We start from the raw sequence: 26,768 nt of genomic DNA, 5'->3' as shown, positions 1-26,768 counted from the left end.
GTCGCCATCAAGCTCCTCCGCGGCGGCTGCAGCTGGTCCGCAAACACGCCCACCCGCACGCTCAGAATCACTTGCCTCTGGAGTGGAGGAAAAAAAAAAAAAAAGAGGGAGGTACTGAGCATGCTCGGCGGGGAGGGCGGGGCGCTCCCGGGCCGCGAGTCAGGGCAGGCGCTCCTCAAGTCGGCTCGGCGTCTCCGCCGCCCGCCCGCTCGGAGCCGCGCCCGCCGCAGGCTGCGCCCGCCCGCCCCGCCCCGCCCCGCCCCGCCCCCCGCCGCTCGTCCCCGCCGCGGCCGCGCCGCCTGCAGCAGCAGCAGCAGCAGCAGCTGCTCCTCCCCGGCGGCCGCCCCCCGCGGGTCCCTCCCTGGCTGCGGGAGAGACAGAGGTAGAGGGAGGACACAGCGCCGCGCCGCCCGCACCGGAGACCTTCGCCTCGCCCTGCTGGCTCCTCACCCTCTGGGAGGAACATGGGTAAGTCATCCTTCCTCCCCCGTCATCGCCTGACATTTTTCTCTTTCTCGGCGTGTTGCAGGGTGGGAAGCCTTCCTCGCGCAAAGTTGCCAGATTTCTCAAATCCACGGGTGTAATACAGTGGCTCTTCCTCCGGGGAGAGTCGGCGCACGCGGAACGCACGCGGGTCCCGGGGCTGGGAGGGTCCCGAGCGCGGGGTGGGGTCGGGCCGCGGCTCTCGGGCACCTCGCTGCCTCGCCTCCCCTCCTCCATTCTTCCTGCCCGAGCGGGTGCCCGGGCACCGCGGAGCCTGCCTCGCGGGCTAGCCTCCTCTGCCTGCCCCATCCCCGTTTCTCCGGAGGCCGCCCGCTTCCTTTCCCCGGCGTCTGCTGGGCTGGAGGCTCGGTCGGACCGCCAGAGAGACCACTTCGCCTAACTTCCCTGTCAGGGCGACCTTTCCCCATCTTGGGGACTGTTCATCCCGAGGCGGGGAAGTGCGAGCAAGTAGTTTGTCAGGGCGATTGTACAACGTGCACGGAAATTATTTTTGATGGGGGAGAGCGGACAGCCTCATGGGTTGAAAGGATGACTTGTCAGAGGCCACGAGGAACGTGAGGAAGGATGCATAGAGCCGCTAGCTGTTGAATTAGTGTTGGGTGACTACAGTGTGCAATATTCCTGTGCTCAGCCCATTTTCTTGGTTCCTTCGCCTGTCTACTGTAGGAGGAAACGCACCCTGTAACATGTTACCGAACTTACGTGTTAGTTCTTCGTTCCCAGCTTAGCCTGCCTACATCTACATAATCTGATTTTAGTTCCTTTGTATGTCTGGTTAATCTCAAGAGATTGTTTTGGATGAGATATTTAAAAGCAAATATATTTTCTAAAACTGCATGTAATTTATCTTAAAATTTTTTCATAACATATTGCTTAAATACTAAGTTCAGTAATTACAAAAACGTCTGATTAATTCTGCAATTATTTTTTTTTAATAGTAGCATTTCGGAATAGCATACTGCTACATGTTCCCAGTTTGCTTCCACTGTTATCACCGTTTCCTCTTTTTAAAATTTGCTCCATTGGCATCTGTCAACTCGGATTCTCCTACCCCTTCCGTGCAGGTTATTTTAAGCCTAAAATGAGTGTGGTTCTTTGATCTGTCAATACAGTGCTCAACACAACTAGAGTTAGGTCGTGGCAACTCAGAATCTTCAAGGAAGTATCTAAATCTAGAAATGGTGTCGATGGAGCTTACTGGGAAAGCAAATGCTCCAAGCTCTGTTTCAGACTTTTGAGGCTAGTGTTGCAGGAGGTGATATGAATGAAAAATGAATCTGGGGCCCTGAATTTTATTTTCAGTTCAGTTTTTCTCCCCCTTTTGATGTGCTATTGACATGGTGAACAAATTTATGTAGAAATGGGTGGCTCATATGTACTTAGCTTTTCTCTAGGAGTACAAATTTAAATAAATATTAATTCAGATTATCGGACACATTGTGAATTTTCCTTGAACATTCAAAAATTTACTCCTAATTGTAGGTCACAAGTTTCTCCTGTAAAATACATTTGCCCATGTTTCAAGGTGAGCTACAAAATCCATTTAAATAAAATTTTAACTTCCATGTTGAGTAAGAATCTTTTCAGTAGAAAAAATTCAGTTATGTTGCAATACTTATGAATAAAAATACTTAAAACAAAATTATTTACTTAAAAATAATTAATCTTCAAAATCTTGAATGTTATTGCTTGATTTCAAAGAATGGCCAGATAGAAACCTCTTATTTGGAGCTTCTCAGATACTCTTTGATTAAATCAATCTCCCATAGCACTCTGTACCTTGTTGGAGGCTTTTTAGTACTTACATAATCTGCCTTATAATGGAGTTGTTTATGTGTGTGTGTGGTTAGCATTTAGTCATGAGTTCCAAAAGATGAAAATTATGTCTTATTGATTTTTGTGTATCCCCCCACCCCTCCGTGCTTTCCACATAGTAGATATTCAATAAATCTTTGGTGAATTCATTGTTGAACTTAAAACCTACCTATTATTTTCAGTTTGTGAACCTGAAAGTATGGGCTGTGAACAAACATTCAAGTTGGTGACTATCATGGAGGCTTGGAGGAAATGGGAACAGAGAAGTATAATTTTACTATGACTACTCTTCTCTCACTAAAAAAAAACAAAGAAAAGAAAAAGAAAGTTGGGTCTTCTCAGAGCTAAAGGTTTTGGAATAGCTTCCAGGCTAGCCATTTCCTTCTGCACTGCTGTTTTCAATGATAAGGTGGTTTATCGGATGATTACTAGATACATACAATAATGTAAAATTGAAACCGTGGAAAGCAATTTCATATTCTGAACCAAGGAAGTTATAACAATTCGTGTATACATAAAAGGTATCTTGATTAATGGTAGGAAAAAAATCACTTTTTAAGGCCGTCTCAAGAAATAAATAAGGTGATTTAAAAAAAAATTTTTAATGTTTGTTTGTTTTTGAGAAAGAAACAGAGTGCGAGTGGGGGAGGGGCAGAGGGCAAGGGAGACATAGAATCTGAAGCAGGCTCCGGGCTCTGAGCTGTCAGCACAGAGCCCGATGTGGGGTTTGAACTCACAAACTGCGAGATCATGACCTTAGCTGAAGTTGGGTGCTTAACCGACTGAGCCATCCAAGGCGCTCCATAAATAAGGTGATTTTTAATAATCTCATGGCAGTGATTTTTCCCTGTAAGAAAGTGAAAGAAACTTCCTATATAATGTTATGGGTGATGGCTATTATTTAATGTATATATTTTATTATAAATTCAACATGTACTTAATATTTATTGAATATCAACCATGTACACTGTACTGTGGGAGGAAAGAGAGGAATAAGACATTCATATTTCAAGCTGCATATAATATTAACAGGAATGAGATGGTACATACACAGCTATAACAGAAATAAAGTATAAGTGATATAAAATAACTTTACATTTACATGTATTGTAGATTCAGGGCATGGAGAAAAGGTTTTAGAAAAATGATGTTATTTGAAACAAAAAAAGTTGGTTAAGCTTCTGAAAGGTAAAAATGAATGGAGACGGTTAATCAGGCCGGGGGTTGGGAGGAGAGAAATGGCATAAGTGAAGTTAGAGAGGGAACACTCAAGGAGTTTCAGGATATGGTTAAATAACCATGTTTGGTTGGAGCAAAAGGTAAGGTAAGAGTGTGTGTCACCTTCCTCAGTACTAATAGGTAAAGACCAGATAATGGAGGACCTTAAATGACAAGTTGAAAAAGTTTTTGGACTTTGACTTGTCTATTGAGGGACTGTGAAATGTTTTTCTGTAGTTAAGTGACGGATCAAGTCTGTGGTTCAGGAAAATTAATCTGTCAATTGAGTCAAGGATGAATTAGATAAAAAAATAGAGAACACTTCAGAGGGTGGTTGTTGCAGTGTGGGTGAAAATATTTACTGGTCTGAACTTGGCTGTGACAATGGGAAGAGAATACTGCAAATAAAGAACAGAATTTCCTTGCTAACCTATTGAATATGGAATTGAGAAAGGAGTCATACATTGTCACCTGGGCAATAGAGAGATGTAAAATTATTAATATATATTTAATCCACTGGAAGAGGAAATGTGAATCGTTAGTTTTGGACCTGGTGAATTGGACTGTTTAGTTTGCCATTTAGATTCTCTGTTCATTGATGACAGGGATTCTTATAATAGGTTTTGAATACATTTCTAACACTAGTGTCTGACACATAGTAGCCATGCAGTAACCATTTGTTGACTGACTGAAACTAGGTAAAAAAAAAAAAAAATTAACAAACAGTTATTTTAACTCTTAAGAGAGGATTTTGAACTAGAGATCTGGAAGTTACCCATAAATCTCCTGAGATGATATTTCAAGTTAGGTAGGAGGCTGAGAGACAACAGAGAGAAAGAAAAAAATTTGTCCAAAGTAAGAATCTTGAAGAATGACCCATTGTTAGGGAAGTGGAATGGAATGATTTGACACTGGAAGGGACGTAGGAGTGAAAGGCTAGAATCTGCATGTGGTTGGTTTCATGAAAGAATGGTCAATAATGTCTTTTGCTTCAGACCAGTGATAAGGACTGAGAAAAGGATCTTTGTTGATGTAGTTTGCTTAGGATATTACTCAGTATATTTTCTAAAAAGCAGCTTTAAGAGGTATGCTAGAAATGGAGGTCAGTTGTAGAGGCTAACTGGATAATGAGTAAGTGGAACTAAGAATTCCCAATGTATTCATGCTATATCCCTTGACCTATTTAAAGATCTGTAAGTAAGCATAGGTTTTTAAAAAACATTTTTAAAATGTTGCACTTTACATGGAATGACACATGCTATTTTCTTGCCTGAGAATAATTTGTTATCTCACCATAGTGCTTCAAAATTTCTTTGACATTCCATTTTTTATGTCATTGTGTCTTAGTACAGTATGCTTTTTATGTTTGCAATATCTGTCATACAGAGTGAGCTTAGAAATGGTTTTATAATTTCACATGACATTTTACATAAAGTGTACTCTTCACTGATGAATGGTTTTATCACTTTTTATTTACTATTAGTCTTTGTGAATTTTGAATTTCTCTAGTTGTATGTATGCCTCTAATTGTACTCTTAATTCCTGGAGTTTTGTTTTTCTCTATAAATTTGTGTTAGCTTTAGATATAAGTCTTTTTTTTTTTTTTCTCTTGTATTTCTAAGTCCAGGAATGGTTTCATAGATCAATAGTAAAAAATAGTACTTTTACTTGTTCTTTGCAAAGTAGAGTGATAAAAATCTTTGTAAACTGATAATCACTAAAATTTATTATTTTAAAAGAGATTGACTAGTTCAATAATTTTTCTTATGTTGCCGTTATATCTATGTTGTGTATGTCTTTTTTTTTTTTTTTTTTTTTTTTTTTTTACTTATAGGAGAATTGAAATCATTAACTTTGGTAGAGTCATAGTCTATCTAGTACTATGATTTGGGAGGTTTTAATAACCCTAATTTATTTTGTGAACTGTAGATTTTAACTTTCACAGTGGAATGTTGGAGCTTCTAGCTGCCTTTGGGAAAGAGTATGGTTTTCCTCTTCAGAGATTCCAAGTCACCTGAATTTGAACTTGGCAATTCTGGTGTTATTGGTGGCACCAACAACAGCTATAAGAATGACTTAAATTTTTTAATCCTTGCTCATAAACATCAGGAAGAGTGGAGAAGGAAGATCCACTCCTTTGGGAACTTCATGTTAATTTTAGATAATCATGTTCAGATAACACTTAATTTAAAATACTTTCCTAAGCATTTAACTTGGCAAATAGTTCTTTCTTGTGGAGAGAGGAGGTATAATAAATGAAGATACCAGAATAGGTTATAAAGTCTATTTTGGTTATAAAATCCTATGATTCTGTGAAACTGAACTTTAAAATGTACTCAGTATCATTGATGTCTTAAATATGCCATAAACATACTTATATAATTCATTTTTCTTTGGAGTAATATCGACTTGAGGTAGCACTTCAGGGTTTGAACCAACCTGTTAGCTTTGTCTAACCAGACAGCCTTAAATACCATTACTCATACTGGCTAAGATATGGATTCAAAATGCAGAGTAATGTCATTCTCTCAGTACATCCACAATAATAATAATAATACAACTTTTGTTGCTAGAAGCATTCCAGGCATTAAAAGTGAGAATTAGGATAGTGATAAGTGGAAGTAAATTGAGCTGCTAGCTATGATTGGCTATGCTTACAAACTCCAAAGTCCTTCTAACTTTTTGTACAGAAAATTAATTTTGTCTTTATGGGCTATGTATCTGGCCTCTTCTGTAAAAGCTGTTTTTGCTTAATTTTGTCCATATTTATGATTTTAATTACTATGTGTATGCTGTTAGTGCCTGTGTGTGTGTGTGTGTGTGTGTGTCTGGGCTGTCTTTTCATCTAAGAGATTATTAGACATCTCTACATGCATAGTTAATTCAAACTCATTTAGTTCAAAAGCAAACTATTGTGTAATAATTAATAATGATAACTAGAGGTGTGATGGTTAATGTTTAACCAAAAACCCTTCTCCACAAAAGCCCTGATCTGTGGTGGTTGTTGATATCCTATGAATTCATGGTTGGGAAGAGATGAGATACAGCACACTAGTATATGGTGGATCCGCTATATAGATATAAGAACCTGTGAGCACAGATAATAGTAAAGGGTAGTAAAATAATTAAGTAGTAATGAGTTTTGAGTAGTAATATCTTTGTTTTAATATAACTTACTTAAGTTTATAAGATTTAATTTTCAATAATGTGTGTTTTAATAATTGCCTCGAAAATTCTTAAAAATTTAATAATCATTTCTCATGGGCTGGTACAGGTGGGTTCTGGTATACCACTGGATTAATAATTATCATTTATTACTGTTTAATAAGAATTATTGATGAGTTATGTTAAACTTTACACTTTCTCATATTTTTAAAATTTAATTTTAATCTTTTCAACAATTCTATGAAGTGGGTGATACTATCCCCATTCTACCGATTCAGAGAATTAAGTAATTTATCCAGGGGGAGAGAGCTCAGTCTCTAAAATTTTGTTTTAGAGCAGTGATTCTCAAATTCTGGCTTGCTTAAGAATCCTGTAGCATTTGTTAAAAAAAAATTACTAGGCCCGCCCTCAGAAATTTTGGTAAGTAGGTGTTGGGTAGGCTGAGAATTTGCATTGTCAAGACATTGGCAGATGATGCTGCACTTTTAATAGCCTCACCATAGAGCATAGGCCTGCAGACTTTTTACATAAAGGGTCAGATGGTCAGTATTTAGGCCAAGAGGCAAAATCAAAAATAAGAGAGAAAATATATATGTTGAGAGAAAACAAATATCCACAAATATTTTATTGACTATGTTCAAAATACAACATTAACTGAACAAAAGTTATTGCAATATAGGTCTACCAATGAAAATATTGTAATTCTGTTTTTGAGATAGCATTTCACTTAATTGGGATTCAGAGTTACCCTGCCATCAAAATTGATCCAGATGTTCATTTGTTAATGCAGATCTTTAATGTGATTTTATGGATTTTGTCTTTGGAACATGTTTTCACACAGATAGGTACTCTCAAATGCTTGTATCCGTATATCCGTCCATGGGCATATGATTTTATTAATGAGACTATTCATTTCTATGGAAGGAATTATAGAATCTTTTAGATTCTTCTCTTGACATTTAACATTTAGCATGCTACTACATTGCAAATTAACCGCTTACAATAGTAAAGTAGAAACTCCTCTGTTACTTAAATGGATTTTGATGTTTGGAAGTTTCATTTGCGTCTGAAATAAGGTCTGAAAAACAGTGCTGCAACAGTAGTTTGAGCTTGCAAAATATATCTGTTGTAGATTTGTATATGTGTGGAGATCTTATTGTATAACATTTGACAGCACGAGAAAGGTATATAGCAGATTGATGGTTACTTGTGTTTCCAACAACGTTGTCAAAATGACTTAACATAGTTATGTTTCTCATATAAGCACTATTTTGCCTTGATTTTCAGGTCAAATTCTAGGAAACACCAAATCTGCAGCAAAATCTAATTTCCAGAGGCATTCATTGTCTGATAATAGTGGCATTTTTCCCCCAGAAATTTCATTCTCACTTTTTTTTTTTAATGTTTTACTTATTTGGGGGGGGGGCAGGGAAGGGGGGGGAGAGAATCCAAAGCAGGCTCTGCACCATCAGTGCAGAGTCCAACGTGGGACTCGATCTGAGCAGAAATCAAGAGTCAGATGCTTAACTTACTGAGCCACCCATGCACCCTGCATTCTCACCTTTCTGCTAAAAAATCACGATAAAACTGTACCATTGGTAAGCCATTAAACTGCTCTGTGACAAGGTAAGTCAGGATATTTGGCTTCTAATTCTTATCGAAGTACACAGAACTGACAGTGGTTAAATCAATGAGAGTGAATGAAGTTGATACTCCTGGCATGATAATTTAAAATATCTTCCTTATAAAATGCCTGCCAATAAATAATGTAATGAATAAGCATAGACTTTAACCACCTTACATTTCCACAAACATTGTGAGTTTGTTCAGCTATGCCTTTTACTGTTCTTCACATTTTTACCATCATCATTTGTAACACATCTTAGCAGATTCCACTTCAGGTTGTACTGAATTAATATTTTCTCAACTTTGAAAATATTCTTGCCTATTCTATGCAGACTCTTCATAGAAGCTACTTCTTTAGTTACTTCACACTCAGCATCAGTCTTTCCACAGATAACATGCAGTGTCACTAATACAGGTCAGCTCATCAAGAACCAAGGAACACCTTTCAAAATTATTTGCCTTATTTTTTAGTTGAATATTTATATTGTTCCTAGTGTCCTCACCTCTTCAAGTAGCTATCATCACAGAAAGGCTGCCTCAAACAAATCACCGCATCCCCCCCCCCTCCACCCCCCGAAATATTTCGTTAGCTCACTATGAGCTCACTAAGATTTCCGTGCTTGGTTAATGAGTGAGCCACTCAAACTTACTTCATTTGCAACTTCATTTTCATTTTTTATTTTTGAAAAGAAATTCGGCCGTGATGAGCCATTATGTTTTATGTTTTCTAATTTCTCTGACCCTTTCCTATGAATTGTGAATATGATGAAGGCTTAGTCTGATAATATAGTGCTGTATTTTTCTAGCATAGCTATAGTGTCACTGCACAATACAGTGGTTTGCTATCTTATTCAATAACAAACTAATCCATATACCACTTTAAATACCTTAAAAATATGACATTTGAAGTATGCTTTTCCTGTTTTGACTTGATCAAAGTGAAATGTTGTGTTATGTCAGTAGACATGGTACTTGAAACAGTGGACAGCCATAACTGTGCTATCCACAGTGCTGTCCATAATTTGGAGCACATCAGACAACAGGGCAAACTGATGAAAGTGCTACCCACGGTTTCTGTCTCACCTACTCAACTCTGTCATCATAATGTGAACACAGATATAGACAATAAATACAGGAGTAAGTTGTGTTACACTAAAACTTTGTTTATGGACACTGAGTTTCAATTTCATATAATTTGCACATCATGAAATATATTTCTCTTTTGATTTTATTCAACCATTTACAAATGTAAAACTGTTTTACCTATAGACTATTCAAAAACAGGAGTAGTTTGCTTGCTTCTACTATAGAGTCATGCTAAACTACCTCATCTTTACCGGTGACTTTTTCTCCCTGTGAATTCCCTAGCTCAGTAAATGGTATCACTATCTATCCAGTCAACCGTTCCTAAAATCTAGTCATTATAACATCCATTGGATTCCCTAAGTTCTAACAGTTCTGCCTCTTTGAATCAGCCCTCTCCTCTTTTCTCCGCTGCAAACATGCCAGTTCAAGGGTTTATTACCCCTTGAAATCTTCTTACTCTTCTGTAACAGATGTTCTTTCCCCCAGCATTTCCCCTCTTAACCAGTTTTTACATGCTGCTAGAGTACTCTGTTTAAAAGGTGAATCTGATCATTTCACTTCTTAGATATATTTTTTTCAGTAGCTCTCCAACACATCTAGCAGGGTTCCCAAACTCAAATGAAGAAGCTATATGATTAAAGAGGGGTAAAGTGGTAAGCTTTTGACACAGGTGCAATTTTTTCCTCACATACTAAATTGAAAGGAATATTTTTTAAAATTAATTTATTTTGAGAAAGAGAGAGAGAGGTGGAGAGCAAACAGAGGAGGGGCAGAGAGAGAGGGAGAGAGAGAAACACAAACAGACTCTGCACCGTCAGTGCACAGCTCGATGTGGGGCTTGAACTCGCGAGCCATGAGAAGTTGACCTGAACCAAGATAAAGAGTCAGATGCTTAACTGACTGAGTCACCTAGGCACCCAAGGAATATTTTTTATTTTCATAAAGATGTATGTTTCCTCTCACTTTTCTTAAAAATTGTCTGTTTTTCATTTTCTCTCTTTTGATAAAAGACAAAGGTTAGAAAAATATCTCTCTACTATAATAAGAATAGCAATGAAAGCATGATGAATGGCAACTAACACTGGGCCTCAAGGTGAAGATACAACAGGAAATGAGGAGACTATGGCAAACTAGAGGGTATGTGCCTAACCTACAATAGGAGTTCCCTACTGCACTCCAACCGTTTTTGCCGTGTAGGAATGTGGACCCAGGGAAGCCAGATTTGGGGACTTTTAAAAGAATCCAGCAATTAGATTTTTATCTAAAGATAGCTGGCCCTTGAACAACATGGAAAATGGTGGCATGGACCTCCCACACAATTGAAAATCCACATATAACTTTTGATTCTCTGTAAAGCTTAACTACTAATAACCTGTTGACTGGAATCCTGACTAAGAGCAGTTAATTAACATATTTTTTAAATTTTATTTTGAGAGAGAGCGCGCGAGTGAGTGGGGAGAAGTAGAGAGAGAGGGAGACAGAGAATCCTAAGCAGGCTCCGCAGCTATCAGCATAGAGCCCAACATGGGGCTTGAACCCATGAACTGTAAGATCATGACCTGAGCCGAAACCAAGAGTCACACGCTTAACCCCACTGAGCCACCCAGGTGCCCCTATTTTTTTTGTTTTTGTTTTTGCTTTAGAGAGCACAAGCCGGGGGGAGAAAGAGAGTCTTAAGCAGGCTCCATCCTCAGCAAAGAGTCCCATGTGGGGCTCGATCCCACAACCCTGGGATTTTGGCCTGAGCTGAAATCAAGAGTCAGGCACTCAACCAGCTGAGCCACCCAGGTGCCCCATGCATATTTTTTTATGTTGTATGTATTATATACTGTACTCTTATGATGTAAGCTAAAGAAAATAAAATGTTATTAAGAAAATCAAAAGGTGGGGGTGCCTGGATGACTCAATTGGTTCAGCGTCTGATTCTTGATTTGGGCTCAGTTCATGATCCCAGGGTTGTGGGATGGAGCCCTGCCTTGGGCTCCACACTGAGCATGGTTGCCTACTTAAGATTCTCTCTCTCTCACCCCATCTCCCCCACTCGCGCGCACATGCTCTCTCTCTCTCTCAAATAAATTTTAAAAAAGAAAACCGTAAGAGAAAATACACTTACAGTGCTGTACTGTATTAATTGAAAAAACATTCACGTATAAGTGGACCTGTGTGTGATTCAAACCTCTGTTGTGCAAGGGTCATCTGGACTTAAGATTGTTAATGGTTTTTCGAATTGTAAGATCCAGGGCCTCCAACAATGACATCATGGCTCTGTATCTTTCTGTCCAGGGCAGAGAACTGAGGGTTAGGGAGGCTAAGAGACATGCCCAAGTTCACACATTGAGTTAGGGGTAGTGTCAGATCTAGAATCTTGATTTCCTAACTCCTCTGCTAGTGTTCTCTTCATTATACCAGGCCAGCTCCAATTTGTTAATGAAAAAAAACACATCTGTACACATACACAAATACACATACCTATACACACATGCACACAGAAATGAGCTAACTTCAAGGATTCACTCATGTAAATAGGTTAGTGGAAAACTCTTCCCTTTGTAACATTTTTATTACTAAAGTCTAGGTCCTCATCTCTTCATTCCTGTACTACTGAGACCATTTCTTAGTTGGCCTCCCTACTACTAGACTCTGTGCTCTCCAGTCTTTTCTACATGCTACAACCAGATTAACTTTTAGATTAGTAAAAAGATACTGCACTGATTATATCATTCTTCTCAAGATCTACTACTACTTGAACTGACTATCCTATCTTGTCTAAACTTGGCTGAGCTTTCAAAAGTCATAGAAATCTGTTACCTTTCTTATATTTCTCTCTCTGAAATACATCTTCCTTTGATAATCACTGACTCTGAAATATTCTTTGTCAGTGATAACACCAGTATACCTTTGTTCACGTTATTCCTCCTCCTAGAGTAACTTTTTTCCTCTGTTCTTATTCATTCTCCATTGTCTAGCTCATGAAGGCTACTTCAGACCTCTTATTTCTCTGGATACCTGTTACTTCTTGGACTCCTATAACACATTCACTAATACAATTTTAGTCACTCAGTGTTTCATATTTCTTGTTGGCATTCAGTAATACTTGTTTGTTCAAGTCATGGAGTCACTGCAGACTTAGGTCAGTCTTCTTAATTAACAGCATTATACTATAGTGATTATAGTCATGTTTATAATAGAGCTTGCAAACCACCAGCCAACGGGCCAAATATACTTTGCAGATGGGTTTTGTTAGAGAAGTTTTAGAAATTGGAATTAGTCAACATTTAAATAACATGAAATTTCTGATAGAAATCTATTTTGCAAATTTTTCTTGAAAAATTAAAAATTTAAGATTCCTGAGCCTGTATTCCTATTGGTGACAGTTAATGATAGTGTCCTTAGGCAAGGTGTGGGGTCTCCAGTACTTCTTCCTATTATTTTAAATCCTACAAATTTCACTCAGTACTCTATCTGGAAGATATTTTTTAACCTGTTCATTTGTACTTTATTTTTTAGTTTATTATTTTTTTTTAATTTGAGTATACCTCTTTCATCTGGCAACTATCTTTTAATTTTCTGTATTTATAGATTTGATTCTGCTTTTTGTTTATCTGTTTTGTTTGTTTTAGATTCCACATGGAATCATATCGTATTTGTCTTTCTTAGTCTGATTTAACTCACCTAGCATTATACCCTCTGGGTCCATCCATGTTGTCACAAATGGCAAGATGTCCTTTTTTATGGTTGCGTAATACTCCTGTATATATGTGTGTGTGTGTGTGTGTGTGTGTGTGTGTGTGTGTGTGTGTGTGTGTGTGTGGTGGGTATGTGTACACTGCGTCTTCCTTATCCATTTGTCTGCTGACGAACACTCAGGTTTCTTCTGTATCTCAACTATTGTAAATAATGCTGATTAAACATAGGGGTGCATATATCTTTTCAGTTAATGTTTTTGTATTCTTTGGGTAAATACCCAGTAGTAGAGTTATTGGATTATGCGGTATTTCTATTTTTAACTTTTTTGAGGAACCTCCATACTGTTTTCCACAGTGGCTGTACCAATTTACATTCCCCCTTGCAGTGCATGAGGGCTCCTTTTTCTCCATATCTTTGCCAACACTTTTTATTTCTTGTCTTTTGATTTTAGCCATTCTGACATTTGGCCAAGATGACAGCCATCTTTTCATGTGTCTGTTGGCCATCTGTATGTCTTCTTTGGAGATGTGTGTTTGTATCTTCTGCCCAGTTTTTCATTGGATTATTTGTTTTTTTGGTGTTGAGTTATATAAGTTCTTTATGTATTATGTATTTTGGATATTAAACCCTTGTCCTATATATTATTTGCAAATATTTTCTCCCATTTAGTAGGTTGTCTTTTTATTTTGTTGATGATTTCCTTTGCTGTGTAAAAGCTTTTTTGTATGTGTATGTATGTATACGTATGTATGTGCATGTATGTATGTAGTCTTAATTTCTTTGAAGAGACATATCTAGAAAAATATTGCTGTGGTTAATGTCAGAGATATTACTCCCCATGCTGTCTTGTAGGACTTTTGTGGTTTCAGGTTTCATAGTTAGGTCTTTAATCAATTTTTAGTTTATTTTTGTGTATGGAGTTAGAGAGTGCTCTAGTTTCATTCTTTTGCATGTAGCTGTCCAGTTTTCCCAGCACTATTTATTGAGAAGACTGTTTTTTTTCCTCATTGTATGTTCTTTCCTCTTTTGTCATACATTAATTGGCTATATATGTGTATAATATATATAATATAAAACATATAATATTAACTGACCATATTGTGGGTTTATTTCTGAGCTTTCTATTCTTTTCCATTGATCCATTTTTATGCCAGCACCATACTGTTTTGATTAATACAGCTTTGTAGTATATCGTAAAATCTGGGATTATGATACTTCCATCTTTGTTCTTCCTCAAGATTACTTTGGCTCTTCAGAGTCTTTAGTTCCATACTAATTTTAGGATTCTTTGTTCTAGTTCTGTAAAAAATGTTATTGGTATTTTGATAGGGAATACATTTAATCTGAAGATTGTTTTGGATAGTATGGATATTTTAACAGCATTAATTCTTCCAATCCATGAACATGGACTATCTTTCCATTTGTTTGTGTGATCTTCAATGTCTTCCATCAGCTTTATAGTTTTCAGAGTACAGATCTTTCACTTCCTTGGTTAAGTTTTATTCCTGGGTATTTTGTTGTCTTTGGTGCAATTGTAAATGGAATTGTTTTCTTAATTTCTTTTTTATGCTGTTTGGTTATTAGTGTATAGAAAAGATACCAATTTCTTGTTATTAATTTTGTGTTTTGCTACTCTACTGAATTCATTTATTACTTCTGTTACTTTTTTGGTAGGGTCTTTAAGGTTTTTTTTTTTATGTATAGTATGTCATCTGTGAATACTGACAGTTTAACTTCTCCCTTACCAAAATGGATGCTTCTTCTATTTTTCTTGTCTGATTACTGTGGCCAAGACTTACAGTACTATGTTGATTAAAAATGATGAGAGTGTACATCCTTGTCTTGTTCTTAACCTTAGAGGGAAAGCTCTCAATTTTTCACCATTAGATATGATGTTAACTGTAGGTTTTTCATGTGGCCTTTATTATGTTGAAGTATGTTCTCTCTAACCCCACTTTGTTTAGAGTTTTTATCATGAGCAGATGTTAAATTTTGTCATGTTTTTGTGCATCTGTTGAGATTTTCATATGATTTTTATCTTCGTTTTGTTGTTGTGGCATATGGCCCTTACAGGTATTTGAATTTGTGATCTCTGAGATTTCTGTTACAACTTTTGAATTACCAAAGAGTTAATTGTATTCATTTGGCCATCAATCATGGTTTAATCTGCAGTTGATCAGAATGATACAAGGAATTAGAGAAATAGAGGATAGAATCTCTCCTCTTTCATAAATTAATTCTGTAGTATAGCCTTTAGCAAGTTACTTAAGCTCTTTAAGCCCTCATTTTATCTGTATCCTTAAAATATTATCATTATTATTGAATAAGAACCAGATAATAGATTTCAAATAAAAATGGAAGGGGGAAAAAGCTCATTTCATAAAGAACTAATACAACTCGTAATAAGGAATCCTTCACACTCAGTTACTTAATAAAGGCTGACCAACCCCCAGACCCAGATCTATTGTATTTTTTTCCCTTTTTTGTGTGTGTGGGGGGATGCCCTTGAGCATTAAATACACTTACTAGGGAAAATGATGGTATGGTATTTTTTAAAAAGTCATCAAAGTGCAATAGGCTGCTAGATTGTTTCTAAAAAATTATTTTCTTGTACATATTAGAAAGCATTTTCTAACATATAAGGATTATATAAAATTATTTAAAATAATTATATCAAATGAATTACATAGAATTACATAATTTTAAAGTATTTAAAGCAACAGTTTAAATTTAAAATTATGTAAAAAAGAATTACACAAAATTATAAAAATAATTTCAAGTAACTAGTAAGTTCCCCTTTTTTTATGTGTGCGGATTTTGTTTTTATAGTCAGGAAAAGAAAAAAAACAGGAATCATTGTACTTTAACAAAAAATTGCTTTCAAAGCTGTGAGAAGTTTACACCAAGATTATTTTTAACAAGAAATTTGTCAGGAATGAAAAACTGTTTCCTTTAGTTCTTACAAAAAATATTCCATTTTGAAGATTCCTCCAGTAGCTCCATTATAAAAGATGACACTGATCCTTATAAAGAAGCAAAGCTTACACTGAAATATTTATTTTACAGAAATATAGGTGTTAGTTTATCTTTAACAACAAAATTATAATAATGACAGGACTTTTATATGAGCTGATTAACTTAATTTCCTTTTAGTTGCAAGAATGCGTTTTTGGGAAGGGTAGTGTGAAGCTCCAAGAAAGAATAACTGTATTGTGTCACATTTCTGGCTTTTATGTGGTTTGTATAAAACAACATCAGTCAGATCAGAAACACAGGACTATCCTATTAGGCAATACAGAAAGTGACAAATAATGCAAGCAGTGACAGTTTTGCTTTTGAAAAGCTTAACCTCTAACTGTAAGATAATAACATAAAAGAAATGAGTAACAGAAACAGATAAGGATATAGTTTGGATTCTTGAAAGAGAAAACGCAGAGACCAAAGAATTTAAATAAGAGAATAGATCATATTTACCTTTTAAGCACCTAATAAAACTTCTCAAGAATATACAAGCGCTCATTACTTACAGTGATCTAGAAAATTTTTCTTAGAATTTATTTTTCTATTTAACACTTAATGAAAGCTGGAGTATGTATCCAGCATTGGTACTGCCCTTGAGATACTATGGCAGAGACTGCTCCTGGTACATCTCATTGTGATTTCCTTCCTTCCTTCCTTCCTTCCTTCCTTCCTTCCTTCCTTCCTTCCTTCCTTCCTTCCTTCTCTCTTTTCTTCCCTTCCCCCTTCCTTCCTTCCTTCCTTCCTTCCTTCCTTCCTTCCTTCCTTCCTTCCTTCCTCTCTTCCTCTCTTTTCTTTTCTGTCTTGCACACATTCACATATATAGACAGTTGTTAGCTCATAAAACTACCTAACACGGTTGGGTTATAAATTAATTTTTGAAGAATTTACGTCTACATAAAGCAAAATATAGGCACTCCTTGCTTTGCACAGTTCTGATATTCATGAAATATGAATGAGTTTCATTTAACCTGGTACTGTGAAGATTGCCTGTTCACTGGAAAGAGCCTAGACATTGAAGACACATGTGTCTGGATTTATCCCACCTTTGGCACTTATCTTTCTGGGCAAGTTATTCAGCTTTCAGATACAACTTTCTCCATTAAAATATGGACAATAACAATAACACCTATTTCACAAGGTAGTTACAAATATTGATGAAATAATAACTATATAAATTTTAATTTCTATTCCCAAAGGTGAACATACATTTTTTTGGGAAACTGTATCTTGTGTTCAGATGAAAAAGCAATCAAAGGATCTAATGCTGTTGGTTGTGTTATTTTAACCAAATCAGTATACCGAATATCAAATTATTATAGCAGATTGTGCTTTCCAAGGATGGCCACAACAATATCTCTTTCCCCACACATATTTTTCAAGAACTTGCCATTCCCCATTGAGAGCTGGGGAGTTCTCTTCCTGTTTAAAATGAGCATGCTTGTGACTCACTTGTAACCAATAGAATGCACCATAAGTGTTCTATCATTTCCTAGGCCTGATAGTAAAAAATGTTGCTTCCATACTGTTTGTGGAAATACTGACCTGCTTGGAGCCCTGAAAGTCTGACCCTGTAGCTACCATTCTGTGGGGAAGCCAGGCCATCTGGAAGCCTCGGGTCTCAGGTTGGCATTCATAACCTTCCAAGTCCTTTTAGTCCAGTCACCAGAACCATCAAATGATTCAGATGATGCCAGCCCCTGCTATTTAGTCACTCTTGGAGACACACCCCTATCTTTTGGAACTCTCCATTGAGGCCCCAGACCTTGTGGAACAGAGACAAACCATCCTCAGTGTGCCCTTTATGAATTCCTGGTTCACAGAATCTGTGAGTTCAATAAAATGGCTTTTGTTTTATGCCATGAAGTTTGAGGGGGGTGAGGGGGTTGTTAATGTAACAATAATAATTGGAACAGTTATAAAACCTGAAAGATACATTGTTTCAGTAAGAAACGGATTGCTATTAAAACTTTCCAAAGTGGGAACTACCTGATGAATAAATGTTTACGGGGTTTTTCTTTTCATTTTAAACAAAGATGGCCTAACAGAGAATTTTGTCTAGTAAATAGCATTTCCCTGTGGTTTATTTAATTGTCTTTTACTTGACATTGATTCCCTTGAAGAAATATTTGCTGCCAGAAAAGAAATATGCATGTTTAAACAGTTTAAACAGTTTCATTATTGCTTTATGGTAAACTTTACCTGTTTGGCTAATAAAAACTGTCAATACTCTTAGTAAGGATAGTTACCACTAACATTTGTGTATTTAAAAAAAATTTTTTTTGTTTATTTATTTTTGAGAGAGACAGAGACAGAGAGAGAGAGACAGAGGCAGAACATGAGCAGGGGAGGGGCAGAGAGAGAGGGAGACACAGAATCCAAAGCAGGCTCCAGGCTCTGAGCTGTCAGCACAGAGCCTGACATGGGGCTTGAACCCACAGACTGTGAGATCATGACCTGAGCCAAAGTCGGATGCTTAACCAACTAAGCCACCCAGCCACACCAAAATTTGTGTATTTTTTTTTTTTCTCAAAACACAGTAGCCTAATAAAACCTGATAGGAACAAAGGAATATCTATATTCATCTTTCCAAATTAAAACTTAGTAGTTATCCTTAATACCAGTTTTAATGTTAATCTTATAATAATAACCTCATATTAGTATATTTGGCAAAATTATTTTGAATTTGTGTCTTTCCTATCACTTTTTGGGGGACTGTGGATTTCTACATTTATTACCACCAAATAATAAAATAATACTTTGTTGTACATTTACCAAGGGATTTCAGTTATAGGGCCATTATTATGATTTTCTAAAATATTATTGTCATAATAATGGTACTTTTTATTAAGGCTATTACCATGCAGAAGATAATCAGTATTGTAGTAACATTTGGATGGACTGTGCTTTAAAGTTTGTGTGTGTTTGTAAATATAAATAACTGCATATATATACACATGCATATACATATGTGTACATCTATATACACATACACACACACACAAGGTGCTTCTAGAAGAATGCACAAGAAAATGTTAACATTGATTGCTTCTGGGAGTGAACTGGGATATGTGAAGGTAATTCCCACCCAAAATAAAATCGAAAGTAAGGGGGGACAAAAAGTTTTTCTAACTGTGATAACTGTGCTATCTATATTCATGTTTGTATCTTTGGCACTTAGTGCAGCGTCTGGTGCCAGGTCAGCCTTTAGTTCATATCATTGAACAAAAAGAAGCTTGAGGTTATCTTGTTAATGTATTATTCACTTGATCCACAGCATTCATGACCTGATACGTTATGATATTTTTCACTGAAAGAGCTAATATTCTTTGTCTTTTCTCACATAATTTCTCATTTTAAATTTAACATATAAATGTTAAATTTATATGTATATATAAATATCCTGACAAGAAACATGAAGTATATACATCATACAACATAGCTTGTTATTTAGAGAGCATTTTAGTACATACAGCAGGGTTGCACCACAGGAGAGGAACTCTGAAATTACAACAGTAAAAGCTTATGTAGGGTTGCTGGCACATCTGTCATCCAAGATACACACACACGCACACAGACACACACACACACAGTCTATAATCTGGAATTAAGCAAATCATTCCTACTGAAGGGGAAAAGTATCTCTAGTGTTATTACCCTAAATGTAAGCTAAAAGCAAACCTTTGGAAAGAAGAGGGGGATTTTTTTTTTTTTTTTTATGTTCCTAGAATGTCTCCAGAGAAGGAGACTTATTATAGCTTATCAATTTCCCTTGCTCAGAAGGCCCTAGTAGTAAGGAATGTCAGGAAATCCAGGGAGAATGGTCTTCCATTACACAGAAATGTAAACAGGAGACATTTAATGTAAAAAATATTAAGCAATAATAGGAGAGTAACTTTAAAGGTATATAACAAATCTGATGGGTAACCTTGAGCTACGAGAGTACATCCAAGGAAGGACAAACTTCCTCGGAAGGTGAGTTCTCATTAAGATATAATTAAGATCACTGGGTTGCCCAGGCCAGAGGTAGCCCACAGTCACTAGGCCTGCAGGAACAACTCTTTGGAGAGCATGCAAGCTGAGGTTGATGAGTGGGCCCCAGACAGTAGGGCATGCAGAGGAAGTTGGGGTGCCACAGCAGGTACTGCTAGAACTGGGCTAGAGAGGCCCCTTTCTACAGGAACCCAGCACACTTCTTTGTACAGTTTGGACCAGAGCGGCTCTGGGCATCCAGCCCCACAGGGTTTCCAGCATGTACTTTTCCAGGGCTGAAGAGATGGTGTGGGAAGCAGTGACTTGGGCTGGGATGCAAACGAGTTGTCTGGGGCTCTTGTACAGAGTTCTCCTGCCTCAGTTGAGAGCTGGAGAAAAAGTATGGTGAAGGCTATGACTTGCAGATGTGTGGCACTGGAGAAAATTATGAAGACTGAGCATGAAGGAGAGCACTTCCTCTTCAGTACTATCCATTGTCCTCTACAGACATACCTTGTATCTTGCCATCTGGCAAAGGGAGAATATTTAAAGGGCCAGGATTCATTTTTACAGATCAGGCAGTGAGGGTGAATTTGGAGCTGAGAGACATAAGTTGATAACTGACCTAATGTCTCTTCATCCTGTTGCTTAAATTTTCTTTCAAATTTATGGTGCATCATAGCTTTAACACCATTTGAGTAAGGGCACTGTCATACTTTCTGATTTATTTAGTTCTTACCTAAATCGTCTTTTGTTTTATCTTGACTCTAAATTTTCATTATGCTTTCTGTAGCAGTATCCTGGGAAAATATTTCTTTTGTGGGTTCATAAATAATAGTTTAGACAGTATCATTTTCTAAAGATTTTTTAGAAAAGATTTTAAATATATACCTATGTTTAACTCACCTGTCACATTTATGATTACTTGTGTAGATAGCATTTTTTCTTTTTGGCATTTTATTCAGAAAAGCTAGTGTTGCCTAAAAATTTATAAATTTCAGTGTACATTATCTCTTCCTTGTTATTTATTAGATTACTAAGTGAAACTATTTGCTTTGCACTGATCTTAATGAAATATACTTCTTTATATGTTTCTCCAGCTAAAGAAAGTTCCTTTTCTGTAGGTCTTTTATGTCAGTCTTCCATCCAATTCTCTATTATTACAAAGCATTGTAAACAGGGTCTTTCCTTCTTTCTCTTTGTTTGATTAGTGACAGCTTTAAGTATATTCTGATGGAGAATCTTGCTCAAGACTGCTTGTAAGTCAGTGTTTAGCCCCAAACACTTCTCTTTATCTATGTTATGTAGATAGCCTTCGGAAATTCCCATACACTTAGGCAGAATTTCCTCTTATATTATCTGCCCCTTGTCTGACCTTCCTTCCCTGTCAGGCATATCTTAGAGTCTAGGGCAGAGCTTGGAGGCATGATATCATTTACTCTTGAATGTTAAGTGCCAGGAACCAAAGCATTGTAGGCAGATACTTAAGTATCATCCTGGAGGAGTAGAAGGTTACAGCTAAAATAGTTAAGTCCAAGATCAATCAATGTGTTAATCTAAGGGGCTAAGTGGAGTGTAAGGGATAAATTAGATGGGGCCTGAACAAAACTGAGAAATACAGGATAGAACATTGTTCTGTAAGAATCCTGGTGGTAGAATATTGATACTGTGAGAACTCTGGTTTGCAGGCACATGCTAGGTATAAGAAGTTAGAGCAGAGCACATATATTTCATGTGGTTATTTGTATGTTTACAGAGTTTCTCTTCTGTTAAGGACTCAATGAGCTTACCTGTACAGGAGTGAAGTTTGAAAGTATATAGTTTCCACTTTCCAGCATCTTCTGGAACTCATGTGTCCAGAGAGCATCCCGGTAGTTCTTCACACAGAAGCTGTTTGTAATGACAGATTGCACATTTTTACCAACATCATTCTGGTATAATTCTTGGGTTTCTTTAAATTCTTTGACAAATGCCATCAGACTTTGTTGATTTATCTACATTGATTTTCTAAGTTGGCTTATAATATTTTGGGTGTTGACTACTATTGGGTATGGTATTTTAAGTCATTCTGTTAGGGAATTGTTGAGAAAAAGAAATCGCCCTCATATTTTTCTGGGTCATTTCTGCGACAAGGCATTAAGCCTGGATCTCAGTGTAAATCCCTATCTAATTTTAAAAAGCCAATGTATTAACTTTTTATCAATTATGTTATATGCTAAAGCTATAATTGATAGTTATAAAACATGAAAATAATTCTTGAACTCTAAGTGAAAAGGTTTTAGGCATTGTGTGAAATAAAATTTTACAAACTATTTCTTGCTTTTATCCATGATGGCTTAATATTATAGTTGTGAAGATCATCTGTCAGACTCTTGACCCTCTAATCAAATGTGACAAGTTAGACTACATTGTTTCTGGTTTAAACTAAAATAGACTTTAACATCATTTAAGAATGAATGAAAAGTGATTGCTCATAAAGTTTTTATCTGATTTCTGAAATAATTAGAATGAGAAGAACACTTAGAAATGTCGTTATTTTTAGGATAGTTCGTCTTAATAAAAATATTAATTATGGTGATTTGTACCATAATTTATAATAAAAGATGCAAGCACAAGTAACTCAGAAAGTAAAGTAGATTTTCAGGATTTGTGAAGTTTCTACTATAGAGAACAGTGTGAGTATCTTAGAAGAATTTCCTGTGCTACAAGAATTTTCCTTTAGTATAATAAATAAGCTAAATAAATTTCCCTCTAGTATAATATCTTAGTGTCTTAGTATCTTAGGGTATCTCAGAAGAATTAGCATCTTAGTATCTTAGAGTATCTTAGAAGAATTAGTATCTTAGTGTCTTAGAGTATCTTAGAAGAATTTCCTGTGCTATAAGAATTTCCCTCTAGTATAATAAATAAGCTAAATACATTTCCCTCTACTATAATAAATAAGCTAAATAAATTTCCCTCTAGTATAGTAAATAAGCTAAAAGAGTTTTATTAACCCAGGACTATAAAACTAGCAAAATGAAAAAAGCAGAAGAGATAGGGTGATCTTGGTTCTAACATTGAAGGGGCAGAGAGAGGAGAAGGCCAAGAACAAATGTTCAGAGACTGGTGTTTTGAAGTCAGTAGAAACTATTCAAAAAAAGAGAAAAAGAGTCTGTTGCTTCAAAGATATCAAATAAGAGGACTGAGAAAAATCCACTGGATTTGTCATGATATCATTTAAGACCTTTGCCTGAGTAGTTTTGATAGAAATTAAGAGGACTTGGTTAGATTGTGGTTTTAAGAGTGATGAAATAGTTAGAAGTAGGAGATGCAGAATTAATGACCAAAGTCAACTTTGCTTACCTCTTTGAAGATGTTATGTTTCTTTTCACAAGGCAGGCTAGACCATCTGCTGTCATATAGGAAATAAATTACTTTTAAGAAAAATTATTAATACTTCTTAGTAGTAGAACCTCCCATGAAAATTATCATTCTTGACTCACTGTCCCCCCGCACTCCCACCATCCAAAAGCTGACAAATTTTTCATTAGAAGAGTTTCAGTGTCTTAATGGTAAGGATTCATTGCTGAGATTGACTGTCATGGTTTGAGGGAGTCCAAAAATAACACCCTCTGTTCCTTACCCAAGTTCAAAATCACTGGAGACGTAAGCAAATGAGTTCTCTGATGGAATTCAAAATAACTGCTTTAAAATTGGTGAAGGCTTATTTGTATAGTTACAAAGGAACTGCTAACACTCCAGGGCTGAATTAGATGTATTTGCTAATATTGTCACTGGTGTAGCTGGACACCCAAAGGTATGGAGGAACAGAGAGTTCTTGCCATTCTAAAAAATCAGGAACCCAGAAGGGGCTGAGTTATACATATCCATTTCTTCTTTCTCAACTTATTAATCATATACATTACTTCTTTCCTAGAAAACAGAGGTAGTGGTGGGCAGTTGCCAAGGGAGTACGCAGAAAGGACCAGAAGTGTCAGTGTAGTAGAAATTTTTCCATAAGGAAGCTTGAGGCCACTGGGAAAGGGGTTGCAACCCCAATCATTTTATTCTCCAATATGCTTTTTTATTTTATTTTTGTAATGTTTTATTTATTTTTGAGAGAGAGGGGGACAGAGTGCGAGCAGGGAAGGGGCAGAGAGAGAGGGAGACAGAATCTGAAGAAGCTGGTTTCAGGCTCTGAGCTGTCAGTACAGAGCTTGTCGCAGGGCTAGAGCCCGCAAACCCTGAGATCATGACCTGAACTGATGTCAGACGCTTAACCGACTGAGCCACCCAGGCTCCCCTCCAACGTGCTCTTTTAAAATTGATGTATATTTGGGGTGCATGGGTGCCTCAGTTGGTTAAGTGTCTGACTCTTGGTTTCAGCTCAGGTCATGATCTCATGGTTTGTGAGTTGGAGCCCCTCGTCCAGTTCTGTGCTGACAGTGGGGAGCCTGCTTTGGATTCTCTCTCTCTCCCTCTCTCCCCAACTCGTGCTCTGTCTCTCTGTCTCTCTCAAAAATAAATAAACGTTAAAAAAATAAAATGCTTAAAATCATAATAATGTGTAGTAATTCTCTTTGACAGCTTTAGTTGTCTCTGGATGAAGAATTTAATGAACTTTCCTAAAAAGATCTCACATCATTAATAGGCATGTAATTATTCCCATGGAGAGACTGAATGATTTTTTGTCAATAAGAAATCTTTTAAAAGTGGGATGATCTATGTAGGTTTTAGTTATATATTTTATATTCTATAATGCTTCAATTGACTTCATTGATCTTAAAATATAAGACACTATATACTTCAAATCATATGGAGTACATAGTAGGTGCTTAACAGGTCACATTTACCTTCCCTTTGCTATTGGTACACTTTGGTTCTTCAGCATGTCATACAAAGGATGGTAACTAGACAGCTTTGTACAAGTAAGTAATTCATTCCTTTGTTTACTCAATTAATTTAACAAATATTTACTGGATACCTCCTATGTATCAAGTGATAGGTATAGTGCAATGACTATAATTAACAAGATGCCCCATACAATATAGTGGGGAGCATATGTTAACAATTAAAAAATATAATTAAAAATTATCAGGGGCGCCTGGGTGGCCCTCTTGGTTGAGTGTCTGACTTCAGCTCTGGTCATGATCTCACGGTTTGTGAGTTCAAGCCCCGCGTCGGGCTCTGTGCTGACAGCTCAGCCTGGAGCCTGCTTCAGATTCTGTGTCTCCCTCTCTCTCTCTGCCCCTCTTCCACTTGTGCTCTGCCTCTCTCTGTCTCTCAAAAATAAATAAATAAATGTAAAAAAAAATTAAAAAAAAAAATTTAACCTGGGGCGCCATGGTGGCTCAGTCGGTTAAGTGTCTGACTTTGGCTCTGGTCATGATCTCACAGTCTGTGAGTTTTTGCCCTGCGCGCCAGGCTCTGTGCTGACAGCTCAGAGCCTGGAGCCTGCTTCAGATTCTGTGTCTCCTTCTATCTCTGACCCTTCCCCACTTGCTCTCTCTCTCTCTCTCTCTCAAAAAAGTAAATGAACATTAAAAAAAATTAAAACAAAAATCCTGTGAAGGATGGATATAGTGATTGAGAATGAACCCGTAGGGTTAAGGAAGAGGACACTTAGGTGGAATGGGCAAGAAGGTCTCTAGGGTGGTAACATCCAGATTGAGACTCGATGAGGAGGGCATGTCAGGTAAGGAGCTTTGGGGATGGGATAAAGGGAAGGAAAGAATTAAAAAAGACCCAGATGCCAATATAGAGTATGAATAACTCTTAACTGCTTTTTATTACTTGTTTACTGATAGTTTTGATAGATTGCTATAATTTGACTAACATAAGTCTTACTTTTTTCCTCAGTGTTGGGATAATTGCTTTTTATTGCTTTTAATAATATTAACTTAGATATTATATGTTATTCATACTTTATTTCAGGAAAATCACCTTAATATGCGCTTAATAAGTTTGAACAAGAATATCTAATATGATTCACTACAACTTTCTTTTTAGCTTATAGAAGAGAAGAGATATATACAAATATACGGTTTTCTTTAGACTAAAAATCAATTTCTCAAAACTGCTTAGTCCCTCTTAAGAAAGTAAATATTAATCTTGGATGTGAAGTCCAAGGTTGTCAAGGTTGTATGAGGTGTCACTAGACCGTGTTAGTATTATTAGGTATAAAATTTAAGTTTACTTTTTCTTGGGTTGGCAGGGAAAGTAAATTATCTTTCATTTCATAATAGAGTGTTTCATCATATTTTTAGAATTGTCATCAGCTGGCAATGTACAAAAGTCTATTAAAATGTATACCTTACTTTGAAGTAAGAAAATGCCTGAAATTCTAGTACTGTAGCAGCAATGCTGGAGGTCCTTGGTATCCCATTAGGGTGTCTATGAAGTCAATACCATTTGCATAATGCCATCAAGACATTTGTCTTTTTCACTCTGTTGACATTTCCCTTAATAGTACAAAAGCAATTATGGGTACAAAATTGTGGGTGCTTTCTAGTATATGTGAATCAGGGTAGTAGCAGCACCAAACCAGTCTTAATACTAGTAGTATTCTTCACCATGACATACTTAGAGTAAAATATATGTACATATACATACACACACACACACATACACACACACACACACACACACACACACCAGTTTCACGTAAGAATACCCATGATGAAGCAGGAAAAAAT

At 36.7% G+C, this 26,768-nt stretch overlaps 1 protein-coding gene across 3 annotated transcripts in view; it reads left to right on the top strand.

Annotated features, from left to right (window-relative positions):
* Positions 1–299: 299 nt before the first annotated feature.
* Positions 300–26,768, top strand: part of RAP1GDS1 (Rap1 GTPase-GDP dissociation stimulator 1) — a 179,035-nt gene continuing 152,566 nt past the window's right edge. Inside the window, exon 1 of one of the 3 annotated variants that reach the window (XM_030313403.2) lies at positions 300–468. In XM_030313403.2, the coding sequence (XP_030169263.1) occupies positions 465–468 (4 nt within the window). In that variant the 5' untranslated portion in view covers positions 300–464. The remainder of the gene's footprint in view (positions 469–26,768) is intronic. The other 2 variants (XM_030313402.2, XM_030313401.1) reach the window with 2 other exon arrangements.

This window comes from Lynx canadensis, chromosome B1, assembly GCF_007474595.2.
Source record: "Lynx canadensis isolate LIC74 chromosome B1, mLynCan4.pri.v2, whole genome shotgun sequence".
Lineage (NCBI taxonomy): Eukaryota > Metazoa > Chordata > Mammalia > Carnivora > Felidae > Lynx > Lynx canadensis.
This window is presented reverse-complemented; position numbering and strand designations above follow the sequence as displayed.